The following is a 13800-nucleotide window of genomic DNA, read 5'->3' on the forward strand; positions in this document are numbered from 1 at the left end:
CTCCCAACCACCTCCGCATCGAACTCACCCAGCGGGCCCATATTCCTGCCCTAAATCACCCCAGGGCCGGGTGCCAGATAACCAGGGACCACTCCTATAGCCCAGAGCCCGACCCCCCACCCGCCAGACTTATTCAGACTATATAATCCTAAGCTTACTCAGCATACCTACCCTGCCTTACCCACTCCTTCCCACAAAAACCCCAATAAGGGCTCCCAGCCATGTTCTCACTTCCCTCTGCCTTTTGACCAACCTGGTGCTTCCCTGTGTGGCCCTGCACGGCAAGCCATGTCTCCTGTTTCTAGGGATCTGTGAACATAGCTTCTCCCTTTGTGACAATAATTTCCATGTCTGCATGTCTTACCATACCTGATTAAAAGAAATCCCAGGTACGTTGTAACATACATGAAGCCTAACTTCCAGCACGGACTGTGGTGGTGGAGTTACTGTGGTTGACCGTGGCTGAGATTGGAATTGTGCAAGTCAAGCCCATGATTGGCATGACTCCTTGTGCCTCCCTACTTTGCATGACCGCACACATTCCAGTCTGACCCGGTTACAGGGGCAGGGCCAGTCAGAGAGAGAGCCCGGGGCCTAGTATGGGAGCTGGCAGAGCATACCTCCACTTGCCCGGATGTAGTGGTGGTAGACGTTCCATCTCAGGGACCCTTCTTCCATCTTCTCCTTCCTTGTGAGCTGATGTTCCGGCACTGGACGAGAGTAAGAGAAGAAGGAAATGATACGCCTCTCAATCGCTTGCATGTCCTCCCAAGGTCAAGGAGAGCTTTTACAAAGCCTGCCCCTGGCTTCCACCTTTTTCCAGCTTCTTCAACTTCCAGCTTCAGTGCCCCACCCAACCCAGCTCAAACTAGCATGTTTCCGTGGAAGACTCTGCTGAAGGTAACTCTTGACCTGGACTCCAGAGCCCAGAAAGAGGTTTCATCCCCAGCCATTCAATAACCCTGGGGCGTCTGGGGTTTCCAAGAACTGGATGGGTTGGGAGACACAGCAGGAGAGAATGAAGAAAGCAATGATCTTGGACCAGAAAACTGGGTTCCAGAATGGTCATTATAATACTGTGTCATCTCAGGCAAACCACTTAACTCTCTGTTTCCTCATCTGACAACTGGCAGGCCTAGTTGCTAAGATGCTTTGCAGCAGTGTGCTTCCCAGAAGTCCTCAGAAAACAGCTATAGCACGAGCTCAGGCGGACTCCTGTCCTAGAGCAGGGCAGGGAGACCAGTACCTGGAGGTACCAGTCGATGTTGCTAATGACGACAGCAACAACTGGAGCAGCACTGTGGGCAAGTCTGATGTCTCTGCCCGAGGCTCTCCCTTCTTCTAGTAACACCTTGATTTCTCCTGGGGAAGACGGCTCTCTTCCTGGAATTTGAATCTTGAGGGAAATCACACCAGGATGGGAAATAGTTGGAGTAGGTTTTCTTCAAAAAGATTCTGCACCTGTTCCTGCTACTTACACCCTAAAATTGCGGAGGCCTCGTTCTTCAACTTTTCCTTTCATTCTGTGATCTCCACCTAGTCCTTCCAATTATTTTTCTGCCCAAATCATTTTCCGACTTTTACAGCTGAAGATGCTCTTGGTGACAGGAGCCTCCAATATCCAGGCACTATCCTGAGGCCTCCTGCACCCGAGCTCACCTTATCTCCTCTACAACCCTGCAAAGTAAAGCACTATTACCTTCACTTTTGCAAATGAGGGTTCAGAGAGGTTATGTTGCTGGGCCAAGGTCACGAAGCTTTGTAAGCCGAGAGCTGGAATTCAAATCCAGAACTGTCTTTCTGCCCTGCTACCCTGTCTTAGAAAAGAGCAAAGCCCCGAGCTTCTGGATCTCCAAGACTGGGCCCAATTCATTTCTCATCTGTAATACCTTTGTTTTCAACATTGGCTCTCAACAAACATGTAATGCATGAATGTCTAAATGCCTTACATTACATTTATGCTACTCCAGGCCAAACCTACCGACACCCTGCCTTGGCCTCTGCACACCCTCAGCTCTGCCTCCCACAGCTTTCACCTCTAGGATCCTCAGACCTCCTGACCAGCACAGTCGGCACCCCACAGCCCTCAACTACATGGATCTGTAAGCTGTGTATGGGATGTCTAGGATCCTGGACGGTGAGGGACATGGCCCCGTCTGGGGTCCAGGAGGAAATGCCAGGACCTCTAGAGGACCCAGGCAGGCTGGCAAATGTTCTCTCCCTGTTCCCAGCACCATTACCAGCATTGTCATGGACAGGCTCTTCCTGGCAGGTGGCCTGGGCCTGCCCTTGCCCCTGACGGTCTTCTGCTGGCTTTGCCGTGTCCTGTGGTTTGTCCTGGGGAGAAAGCACACACCATAAATGCGGGGGTGCGCCTCTCTGTGGGGAGCGAGGGTGGGGTGGGGTGGAAATCACCTGTGTGGTTCCTCCTCCGTGCATCTTTTGGACGAGTTCGGCATATCGCCCTTTTTTCTGTATTAATTCACTGTGAATTCCTTTTTCACAGATTTTCCCATCTTCTAAGAAAATGATCTGGTCACAAAATGCTAAATACTGAAGAGTCAGAAGAAATAAGGCCTTCAGTAAGCATACAAAAAGATACTCAGCTTCACCATTCAAAAGGAAAATGTCAATTTAAATCATAATAAATGTTATTTTATATGCCCACGTTGGCAAAAAATCTTGAAACATTGCATAAGTCCGAGCACTGGTGATGACTGGGGGTATAGGGACTCTCGTAAAAGGGAGGTGATATTGTAGGTTAGTGCAAATACTTGGGAAAACAACTTCATAATATCTAGTAAAATTAAATATGTAAGAACTGTGAACTAACAACTGGAATCCTAAACCTCTACTCGCCAAAACTCGCAAATGCGCATAAAGACACATATAAAAGGATGCGGAAGCATTTTTTTTGTAAAACTGAAAAATGGGAAACAACTTTAATGTCCATCCTAGGAGAATAAATTCTGGTATATTCAGATATTGAAATGCTACACCAGTGAGAATTAAATCAAGTTGCAGGTATCAACATGAAAGATATCAAAATTAAAATGTCGAGTGAAACAAGCAAATTACCGAAGGACGTAGAAAGTAAACTATCGATTATATAAAGCTTGAAAACATGCAGAAGGACACTTTATCATGTCTAGAGATCTATACACGTGTTGTAAGGGTATGGAGACCTGCACGGGAAAGACCAACAGCAAAGTGAGGGGAACTGGAGGCAGGAGACAGAATCCAGTCCGAGAGGGGGTCTATGTTTGTGTCATCTGGGTGATAGACACATGGGTTTTCAGCACATTATTTTATAAACTGTTTTTATGTCTGAAATATTTTGTATCCCTCAAAAATAGGCCAAAATGGAAGGAGAGGGATAAATGATAAAAATCTCTTGAGGCCAAAACCAAGTATGGAAATACCCAGGAAATGCATGAGGAGAGGCAGCCCTGCCCCCACACGGTCACTGCACTTCCTCAACGAATATGAGACTTCGGGAATTCTTCTCTGAAAGATTTTTTTTCTTTTTGCATAACTTTAATAGCAGGAGCCAACCCATAAAATCTTGAAGGAGACCTTAACATCTGGTTTCAATGGTTACCAGCCACAGAAAACTTTTACCAGCCTGTCCTCTCCACGTGGAGAACAGAAGAGATCCAGGTTTTTCACAACGCTCCTCAAATGCTGAGGTCTAGTCTGAGAGGAAGGGGTAGCCGCTGTGACTTTGTTACGGAATCAATGGCAGCAATGAGAGGATTGACGGTAGCCGTCGGTCGTGGCCAGAGCCCTGGAAGGGTGGTCACCTGTAGCTGGTGGGTCACCAGAATGACGGTCTTCCCCCTAAGCGTCTTCTTAATGCACTCCTCAAAGATGTGCTTCCCCACGTGGATGTCCACAGCGGACAGGGGGTCGTCCAGCAGATAGAGCTCACGGTCAGAGTAGACGGCACGGGCCAGGCTGATCCTCTGCTTCTGCCCCCCAGAGAGATTGAGGCCCCGCTCCCCGATCTGCAGACAGACCGCCAAAGACACTGTGTCTAGAGGATGAGCCCAGTGAGGCGTGCTCAAACCAGCCAGATGGCCAGATGTGACACGCTGAACCTCCTCGGTGCACACTCCTGGACACCTCATGATTGGGCACCCCTGGTATTTAAAAACCTCTTTTTCAACATTTGCTTACTAAGGAATGAAAAAAGTGATTTTCAGTTAGTGAAAATTTTATAACTCATAATTCGATGCAATGTTCCTAAACCCTTCAACGTCAGGCGATATTTTAAAACTTCAGCAATTTAGAAAATAAAACAAATCATTCCTAAGAAAGAGCACCTCCTTATGTCTTCTTTGGGTTTTAAATCTCTGTTGACAGCAACCATCGACTTGCAGGACCATCAGCCCTCGTTGTCTAAGACTGTTTGCACCGTGCACAGCCCACTCCACGCGACAGGGCTGCCACGGCCAGAGCGGGCTCTATTGTTGGTGTCAAGGGGAGGACCACCTCACACAACGCCTTACGTCAGGAGAGACTAAGAGCTGGAAACGGGCAACCAGAATTACTGCACAGTACGTGCAGACTATCGTGCCAGGCACCTGCTGGCTGGCCCATCCCTCAGTCAGCCCTGAAGACAAGGGCACCAGGGGCTAAGTCCCAGTCCCTGCTCTACCATGAACTCTTGTGGTCTCTGTAGAAAAGAAGCAGAGTCTAAAGAGCAGCTGCGTGACCTCTTTGTCACTGCTCTGCCTCTGGTTCACCACCGTGCGCCCTTGGACAGGCTCCTTGGCCCGCGTCAAGGCTTGGTTGCGCATTCAGTCCTCACTCGGCAGTTGCTTAGTAAGTGCCTACTGTGCTTGCTTGATACGCTAACACCGCCCCTGCTGGGCCTGTTCACAGCACTTTGTCTGTGTCTACGCATCCAAACCTCAGGCTTCATGAGGTCCATACTCACCGATGCCATTCTATAGACCAGACCTCCTTCTTTCTACTGAAGACATAACGCTGAACCAGACAACTGAGCTCTCTGCCCTCAAAGGTTTACAGGCCCCCCTTTAAAAGGAGGTAAATAAAAGCACTGACCTCCTAGAATGACCCGAGGCTCACCTAAGACAATGCGTTCAAGTTGCTGCAGACTGAGATAATAGATAATAGATAAGACAACAATATTGCAGATTAAAGGTGTCTACAGATGTGAAAGATGGTGAATTATCATGAAAATGTGAATCATACCGCCACTAGGAGGTCAGGCCTGCTGTTCCCACTGGCAAAGGAAGAGCGGGCCAGAGGGGGCAGGGCGGGAGGTGGGAGAGGGGAGGAAATGGGGCTAGATGGGGGGTTTCTCATCTTCACAGGGTCTCCACTGCTCTTGCTCCAAAAGGAGGAGTTTGAGGTCAGCCTCGCATCCTTGCGGGTAAGGTAGGCTCTTTGCCAGCTCTCACTGTAAGATGAGCCCCAGTTTCCTCCCTGGGTGGGGAAGGCTTTGAGGCAGCAGCTGCAGGGTCATGGGCTGCTTTGGGGAAACAGCCAGAGTCCCTCTCTACCTACCCAGGGAATCCTGGGGGCAGATTGCCACAGTTTTCTGAGGACCCCAGAAAACCATTACAAAGGCACCATCACAACAGAGATGGGTGAAGCTCGCCTCGCACTCACCTCTGTCATGTCTCCGAAGGGCAGAATTTCCAGGTCTCGGTGCAGGGAGCAGCAGTGGAGCACCTGGAGGTACCTGCAAAGGACAGAGAGCAGAAGGGACAAGTGACCCAGCTACAGGCCTTCCAGCCTTCCCAAGCTGGGAAGAGAAAGTTCTTGCATTCCACACTAAGAAATTTGGACTTGATCCTGCGTTTACCAGTAAAGCACACGGAAGCTTTTTGCATTTCCTTCTTCCCCTCATTTCTTTCAATCTAATACATTTGAACAGAACAACAACAACAAAAAGATACAGTGAAAAGCAGGTCTCTCTTGTCTTTGACTCTCAGTTGCTTTCCCAGAAGCAGCCACTATTACGGTTTCTTACGTATTCGTTCAGGAAGAATGTGGTCATATATGTTTGCATGCTGCGTATATAGGTTTGTATTGTTTGCACAACACCATAGTATTTTTTATATGGCTGCACCATAAATTGTTTCAATGACACCATAGTATTTTTTATATGGCTGCACCATAAATTGTTTCAATGACACCATAGTATTTTTTTATATGGCTGCACCATAAATTATTCAACCAGTGTCCTTGGGATGAGCACTGGGGTTGTTTCTAGTCTTTTGCTACAATGAACGATGTGTAATGTGAACACTATTGCATATGGGCCTTTGTGTTCATGGGTGACCCTCTCTACGCATTAAATACCCAGCAGTGCTGAGTCTAGCAATTGGTGCATTTTTATCTTTGACTAAATACTTCAAAACTGCCCAATGAGTTGTATCAGTCCAAAAGCAGAGCAATGACAAGGTGAGAACTATGTTTTGGGATACTTTCTGGAGGCGGGACCCAAGATGGAACAGAGCAGGAGAAGACTAGAGACAGGCGGCCATGGGCAGGGGCAGTGGGAACAGTGCAAGCAAGAGATCACAGGCGAGAACTGGCAGTGGAGATGGAGAAGAAGAGAGAAAGACAAGACCTGTTAGGAGATAGAGCTGTCCAAGGTGGGTGACCCATTAGACGTGAAGTATCAGAGGACAAGGCACCCGGCTCACCGCAGCACACAGTTCAGTGATGCCATTAAACCGAGTTGGACATCTTGGGAAGAGAAGCAGGCAAGATGGGGTTGCTTCTGAGCTGGTGTGGGACCTGACGTTGCGGAGGCACAGGACAGCCAGCGGCAGATTTCATCCACCTACGTGCCCCTCAGTGTTGCTCCTGGGGGCAGATTGCCACATCAAGCAAGCAGCCAAGGGAGGCCAGGGTCTGCCAGAGTCGGAACCACAACTACAGCGTTTGGGGCAGACTTTGTGAACCCTCCCCTGAACAGACTTCGCTCCTGACCTCCAAGTACGCGTCTCAAGCAGGTTGTATCCGGCCCCTGGGAGGGAGAGGCCATGAAGGGCAAGGACGGTGGCGGGCGGCCCACCAGACCATGAACCCAAACTGTTTTCGTCTACATCACACGACCTCATGACCCCATTTGTTTTACCTTTTGACGTCGAGGTGGGGAATCGATTAATACAAATGAAGTTTTGAAGTAATGTTTTTAGAGGGGGAGGGTTATTTTGACTCGTATAATATAACAGCGAAGCATGAAGTTTCTGATAACAACTGGGTTCAAATCGTGTTTCTAGCATATCCTCCAAGCTTTGTGAATTTAGGCAAATTATTTAACCTCTTGGGGCCTCAGCTGACTCACCAAGAAAATGGATATGATAATAATCTTTCTTTCACAGGGAGGGGAAAATACATTGACGCGTGTAAGGGAGCTCACAGCAAGTGTTAGCAGCTGTTGAATTACTATTAGCAGCGGGGGATCCCTCCCCCAACCAGCCCCATGCACCTGTGTCCTCTTGGACCCTCCCAGAAACTTACCGGGCCTTGTCATACTGGCCTCCCATGAGGATGTTCTCCCTGACACTACCCCCGATGATCCAGGCCTGCTGGGGAACATAAGCCAGGCTTCCGCGCACCCCCACCGAGCCCTCCAGCAAATGCATCTGCAACACAGTGAGTCCAGCCTCAGGGCCAGGCAGCACAGGGGAGGAACCTGCCTGGCTCAGCAGCCAAGGGCCCAGAGCCCACTCCCTCCAGGTCCTTGGGGGCTCACCTATGTAAATGGGACTTTTAACATGGTCCTGCCAGGCCCACCAGTGAGTCTGAGGGAAGGTCCTGGGAACATGGGGCAGCAGCCAGAGCCAAGCCAGGCCAGTTCCTGCCGTGACTTGAATCCAAGGTCTGCACTGAAGACACCCCATCTTTTTTTTCTCTTATTTCCCCAGCCCCATTCTCTAGCAAGGGGTGCCTCCATGCTCTTCACAGTGAGACAGAAAGTTCCAGGTCATTTCTGACTATCCTGAATATCAACAGAATTATTACCGATGTTGTTAGGTGTGATAATATCATCATGCACCGATGGGGAAATGTGCTAATTTTGGGGACATCGTGATGAAGTAATAAGTGGGAAAGTCTCATAATCTCTCTAATTAAAATAGTTCTACAAGGGTTCCTGAGTGGCTCAAATGGTTAAGCGTCTGCCTTCGGCTCAGGTCATGATCCTGGGGACCTGCGATCAAGCAAGGAGCCTGTTTATCTCTCTCTGTGTGCTCTCTCTCTATCAAATAAATAAATAAAATCTTTAAAAAAAATAGTTCTACACAATGTGTTTCTACAGAGATGTGGCAAAATATCAACTGTTGAATCTAGGTGGTGGGCATATGGGCCTTTAGTGTCTTCCTGCTTTTCTGTTTGATAAATTTAAAAACACACACACACACAAAAAAAGGCCATAACCGCCATCCCTACCACCCCAGGCATTGGACCTCATCACCCTGTACTCCTTCCTCTTTATGAGTCTATGTTCCTACTTCTGATTTGGAGCCAGGCTTTAATTAACAAGAACGAGACTTTAAAATGATATCTTTTTGTTTTTCCTTTATTAGATGGACAGTGACTGTTTTATTTCAAGAGGAAACTGAGAAACCACTAGCCACACAGAAAAGTGGCCTTGGATGGAGGCTGCCAGGAAATGTTGCTAGGGGGAAAAGCAAAGCTCTGACACCATGTGGACCTGGGTTTCAACCCTGGTCCCCCCCCCCCCACCTGCTGTGTGACCTTGGGCAAGTCACCTCTCTGAACCTCATCTACTCATCCATAAACTGGCCATAATGGCCATGCCTTCCTCAAGGGGTTGCTTTCAGATTGAAAGAAAAAACGGGAACCTTTCAGCACAGAGCCTGACATGCAAGTACTATTCAAACTATGTTTACTATTTTTTTTAAAGTAGACTCTTATCTTCCCCATTACCAAGAGGTTGGGGCAAGGCCATCACATGTGGGGCATGAAGAAGCGAGCTGTCAGGAGAGGGTTCTACGGACAACATGACCGCATTCCAAGGAGATGGTAAATTTGGCTATAATATTTGGGAGGAGGAGCTGAGGGAGGAGCTCGATAAAGGGAGAACCTTCTTGTTCTCCCAATAACATGGGAGGGAGGGATAACAGGCAAAGAGAGGAGGGGGCAGAGAGAGCGGCCAGGGACTGGGAAAGGCGGGGGCTGACTAGGGAAGTGCTGATGAGAACCCCCTTGGGGAGGTGGCCATAAATGCATGCCAGGTGTTGTGGCTGTTTTAGGGGTTGTTCAGTGAAAGGTGTGCAATATGACCTCAATTGTTTGGGGTGAACAGGTTGGGGCTTTTTGGAAACTGGAGAAAGAGTGGGCTGACCCCCATGTCTGCCTGGCTACAGTCGAGGCAGACCTCACGAATATCCACTGACAGTGGAATTGGAGGGTTCAGATCTCAAGGGCAGGGGCACCCAGCAGACATGTAAATTCTACAGCTGGAGTGCAGTAAGACTGTCCCATTCCATGCGGGAGGGCCTCCTCTCCCCCACCCCCCTTCCTTCCTCCTCCTCTCTCCCGCCGCATCGCACTCCTGAGGCTGTCTCACAAGGGACGCATGTCCCATTCTGAGTTGGGCGTCACGAAATGATTTTTATCATATTAAACGTTGAGACATGCTGTATCTTCACCTTGATAGCTGGATGATTACAAACGGGGTGGGGAGAGCACAGAGAACAGGGGAGGGCAGACCTCCAGGGGACCTAAGAGGTCACACTCCTGGCTGGAGAGGGAAAAGGAGGTATAATTATAACATGCTTCCCCCTTGGTGTGTGCCCAACTGCTCTCAATTTATAAAAAGTGTATTGGCCCAGAGCCCGTTGAGCAAGAAAGCGATGGGGTGGCTGACTGGGGGAACGCAAGCGTGGGAGTCCCTGGACTGCCTACGGATGCGCGCGCAGTCACTTACCTCCCCCAGGATGGCTGACAGCAGGCTGCTCTTGCTGCTCCCGGTGCTGCCACAGACCCCCAACGTGGTCCCCTGCAAAGCCAAGGAGGACAGAGTGGCATTGGGACAGCACAAACCCTACTACTCACCCAGGGTGGATCTGTTGTTGAACACAATAGGACAAACAGAAAACAAATAACCACACCCACCCCAAGGCCCCTCAGACCAGCAAAAGCTCAATGCCGCACCCTCAGAGGAAGGAAGTTGCATGGAGGTGGTAGAGAGGAATTCATGGGTAGGTGGTCCTGTAGGGCAAGAAACCCAAATTCCACATCTGCACCTATTCTACTCTATGATCCTGGGCAAGTCACTTAGCCTTTCTGTGCCTCAGTTTCTTCATGTGTCAAACGGGGACAGTGAAGCCAGCCTCACAGAATTCATGCATACATTCACTCATTTATTCATTCACTCCTCCCTCAAATAGTGTTTGAGTGTCTCCCATGTACCAAGGGAGGAAGAAAAGAACGCTCATGCTACATTCCAGTGGGGGAAACATAAACCACAAAATAAGTAAATAATAGATGATGATAAATGATTTAAGTCAAACTCATTGGCTACTATGAACCAAAGCAATTTTAGATGGCTTGGCCAGCAAAGGCTTCTTAAAGCAGCTGTCATTGCCGCTGAGACCTGAACGAGAAGAAGGAGCCAGACACTGGAAGATCTGACAGTTCCAGGCTGTGCGAGCAGCAGGGGCAAAGGTCATGAGACCGGAACAAGGTTGGCCGCCAAAGTGCAACGAGAGGGCTAGTACAGGGAATGAGTGGGAGAAGAGGTGAGAGCCGCGAGCAGAGTGTTCAGGGAATACCTGGGCTGTATCTCAACTGCAGTGAGAGCTCACTGAGGGGTTTAAGCAAGAGAGTGACTTGAATTGGTTTATGGTTCAGAAAGAGCCCTCTGTCCACTGCATGGTAACGGATGGTAAGAGGGCAAAAGTGGAAACAGAGGGGCCAATAAGGAGGCTCCTAGAGCAGCTGGACAGCACGGTGGTGGCTGGGGCTAGGGCAGTGGGTGGCAGGGCGGTTGGTGAGAGGTGGCTGGATTCAGGAGAGGGCTGACAGGTGTCACCAATGGACTGCCTTGGTGGGAGGGAAGGAATGCAATCAAGTTGGACTTGAAAGTGCAAAGGTGAAATTTGGATAAGAAGGGAAGCTTGCCCTTGCAAATGTTAGTCAAAGACGCGGCCAGACAAGGCGAGTTCACGGAACAATCAGATTGGCACATACTGCAATTTAGTAAATGTTAGTCTCTTTCCCCTTGTCTCCCAGCATATAACACACTATTCTGGGTCTTGTTATTACAACAAACAAACAAACAAACAAACTTCTGGATGATCAGTTGATTCCCACTGAAGTATGAAAGACTTCTTCCTGTGCTTGCCCTCTGTGAACAATTTGTATTTAAAAGAGGGATTTAGAGACAGCAGTTTTTAGCCAGGGAAACAGTGCAGAGCCAGGAAGCTCGAGCCTCGGGCCCTGAAAGTCTGGCAGCCAGCCTGCCCGCACGGCCTGGCTAAGGCTACCTTTGACACCACGAGGTTTAACTTGTGCAACGCTGGGGCTAGGCTGTGCATTGTGTCCTCTGGCCCGAGGGCTCCTGGAGTTGGCTGAGCCCCGGTCCACCCCTTGGGAGCATGCCCATTCTTCTCCAGCTCCACGGCTCCATTGACAATCCCAGGGAAGGTCCGTCGCCATGACAAGGTGGCCTCTTCCAGAACCACTGCTTTGCTGGGATCTTTCAATGCCTGGACATACAAAACAGGGCTCTCCTGGAGGAAAAATTTCTGTACAGACAAAAAGAAAGGAGGAAGGAGGGATTCAGTTCTTTAGTCTAACTAGAAATGTGTGCCCATTTTGCTGGCCTGCCTATCGGTCTGGTTCACAAACTCCTAAGAAACAGAGGGAGCTAGGTTCTGCTGGGGGGATTTCTCGATCAGGGTTTTCCAAATTTTGGACCACTGGGCCACTCTTTGATATCTGCATACTGCCCACTCTGTTCTTTTCTGTTTCATTTTACATGGGTGACAACACTGTGGAATTATCAGATACGTGTGCCGCTTTTCTAATTAAATTTCATTTATAACTATTCAAAGTAAAAAGGTCTGCCCATGTAACACACAGTGGGAAAACCCGTGTGGGAAAACTTCAAAGTGTGACCACGAGCAGGTCACTCCTCTCTGTGTCTCCATCTCCTTGGCCGGGAAACGTGCATGAGTGCTCGCATTAAAAGAGGGGGTGGGAAGAATGATCTCACTGCAGTCACATTATAGGCACACGTCTCTCCCTGGAGATTTGCTTAGAAAGAGATCTAGAAAGATAACTTCTTGACATTTTGGACAACGGTTTTTATCTCTAGGTAGTGAATGTTGAGCAATTTTTATTCTCTGTAACTTTTTGCACTGGCTGAACCTTTTACAAGGAGCACACAGGATTTTGCAAAGATAAACAAAAAGCTATTTTCAAAAGAAAAAAGGTGGTCTCTTTTTTTAATTGAAACGTAGGTATATTGAGTTGGGTTAATTTTAACATTTGAGTCAAGACATAGAGCCTTCACTGGGAATTGCATGGGTCTCTTTATTTTGTTTAGTTAGCTGGGCATTTACTTGTTTAGTCATTTTAATAACAGTGAATACCCATGAGCCCACCACTGAACCCCAAATCCATAACTTTTACCTATCTATGGGGTACTTCCTCATCTCATGCCCTCCCTCCTCATGCCAAACCCTCCATGCCCTCCCCACTGGGTAACCACTGTCCCCAAATTTTCATTCCCTTGCTTAAATTGTTATCATATATTTTGTAATTTTGTTAGATAAATTTTGAGTGATACACTGGCTTAATGAGTCCGTATGACAAGCACATATCTGGATATTAATAAATGCTGATAAACGGGTTTATAGGGAAAAGAAATGGGGGGGGTCCTCTTACCCCTGAATGTTCTAAGTGTATTCTCAGTCTCTAGTTTTGTTTATGCCATTCAGTGCTTTTCACTTGTTGTTTTTAACAAACAGCACAAAAGAAAAATGGTCTGGAGACCCTTGCTGATAGCGTCCACTTGGGCCTTCTCTAGAACCCCAGTGTGCAGGCCTCCACAGCTCCAGCTGTCAGCTCACTTCCTAACTGTGGTTGCCTGCAAGGAGGGGTCCTCCCTGAGGGCTCACGGCTCTCTTCTCTCTGCCCTTTGAAGCTGGCACCCCAGAGTTCAAAAGTCAAGGGCATTTGGAAGCTGGGTGACAGCACCAGGGGACACAAAGGAGGAAGAAGGGATCATTCCTCCCCCTTCCAGCCTAGGGGTCTCAAGGTCAAATGCCTACAGGGCCAGATAGAAAACTTCGGTGGCTGGGGCACCTGGGTGGTGCAGTCGTTAAGCGTCTGCCTTTGGCTCAGGGTGTGATCCTGGCGTTCTGGGATCGAGCCCCACATCAGGCTCCTAGGAGCCTGCTTCTTCCTCTCCCACTCCCCCTGCTTGAGTTCCCTCTCTCGCTGGCTGTCTCTGTCAAATAAATAAATAAAATCTTTAAAAAAAAAAAAAGAAAAAAAAAAAGAAAACTTCAGTGGCTGAAGCACGAGGAGTTAAAGATGCCCTGATGAGTGAGGGGACCCGGAGAGCTAGGGCCCATCTAAAGGGCCACGCCACGCAGCTCCAGCCCCGGGAGACACCCCCAGGTTCAAGATCTTTGCCCTCACCGTTACCCTTCCTGCCCCCTTCTGCCACCATAACTCACCATCCCTAGCCAAAAGCTCTCTAACCTCCGAGCTATCCCTCCAGGCAACCCTTCAGCGAACATCCTTACCCTTCGGAGCCCACACCGTAGCTTCCTC

At 48.8% G+C, this 13800-nt stretch overlaps 1 protein-coding gene across 1 annotated transcript in view; it reads right to left on the bottom strand.

Moving 5' to 3' along the window:
- Positions 1-13800, bottom strand: part of ABCC11 (ATP binding cassette subfamily C member 11) — a 51034-nt gene that overhangs the window by 25657 nt on the left and 11577 nt on the right. The window contains exons 6-13 of the mRNA XM_087871062.1: positions 11502-11762; positions 9941-10012; positions 7507-7631; positions 5641-5713; positions 3804-4007; positions 2416-2553; positions 2241-2337; positions 621-710 (exon numbers count right to left, since the gene is read on the bottom strand). Coding sequence (XP_087727188.1) covers positions 621-710; positions 2241-2337; positions 2416-2553; positions 3804-4007; positions 5641-5713; positions 7507-7631; positions 9941-10012; positions 11502-11762 — 1060 coding nt within the window. The remainder of the gene's footprint in view (positions 1-620; positions 711-2240; positions 2338-2415; positions 2554-3803; positions 4008-5640; positions 5714-7506; positions 7632-9940; positions 10013-11501; positions 11763-13800) is intronic.

The sequence above is a fragment of the Ursus americanus genome, chromosome 21, assembly GCF_024610735.1.
Source record: "Ursus americanus isolate L20-20 chromosome 21, mUrsAme1.1.p, whole genome shotgun sequence".
Classification (NCBI taxonomy): domain Eukaryota; kingdom Metazoa; phylum Chordata; class Mammalia; order Carnivora; family Ursidae; genus Ursus; species Ursus americanus.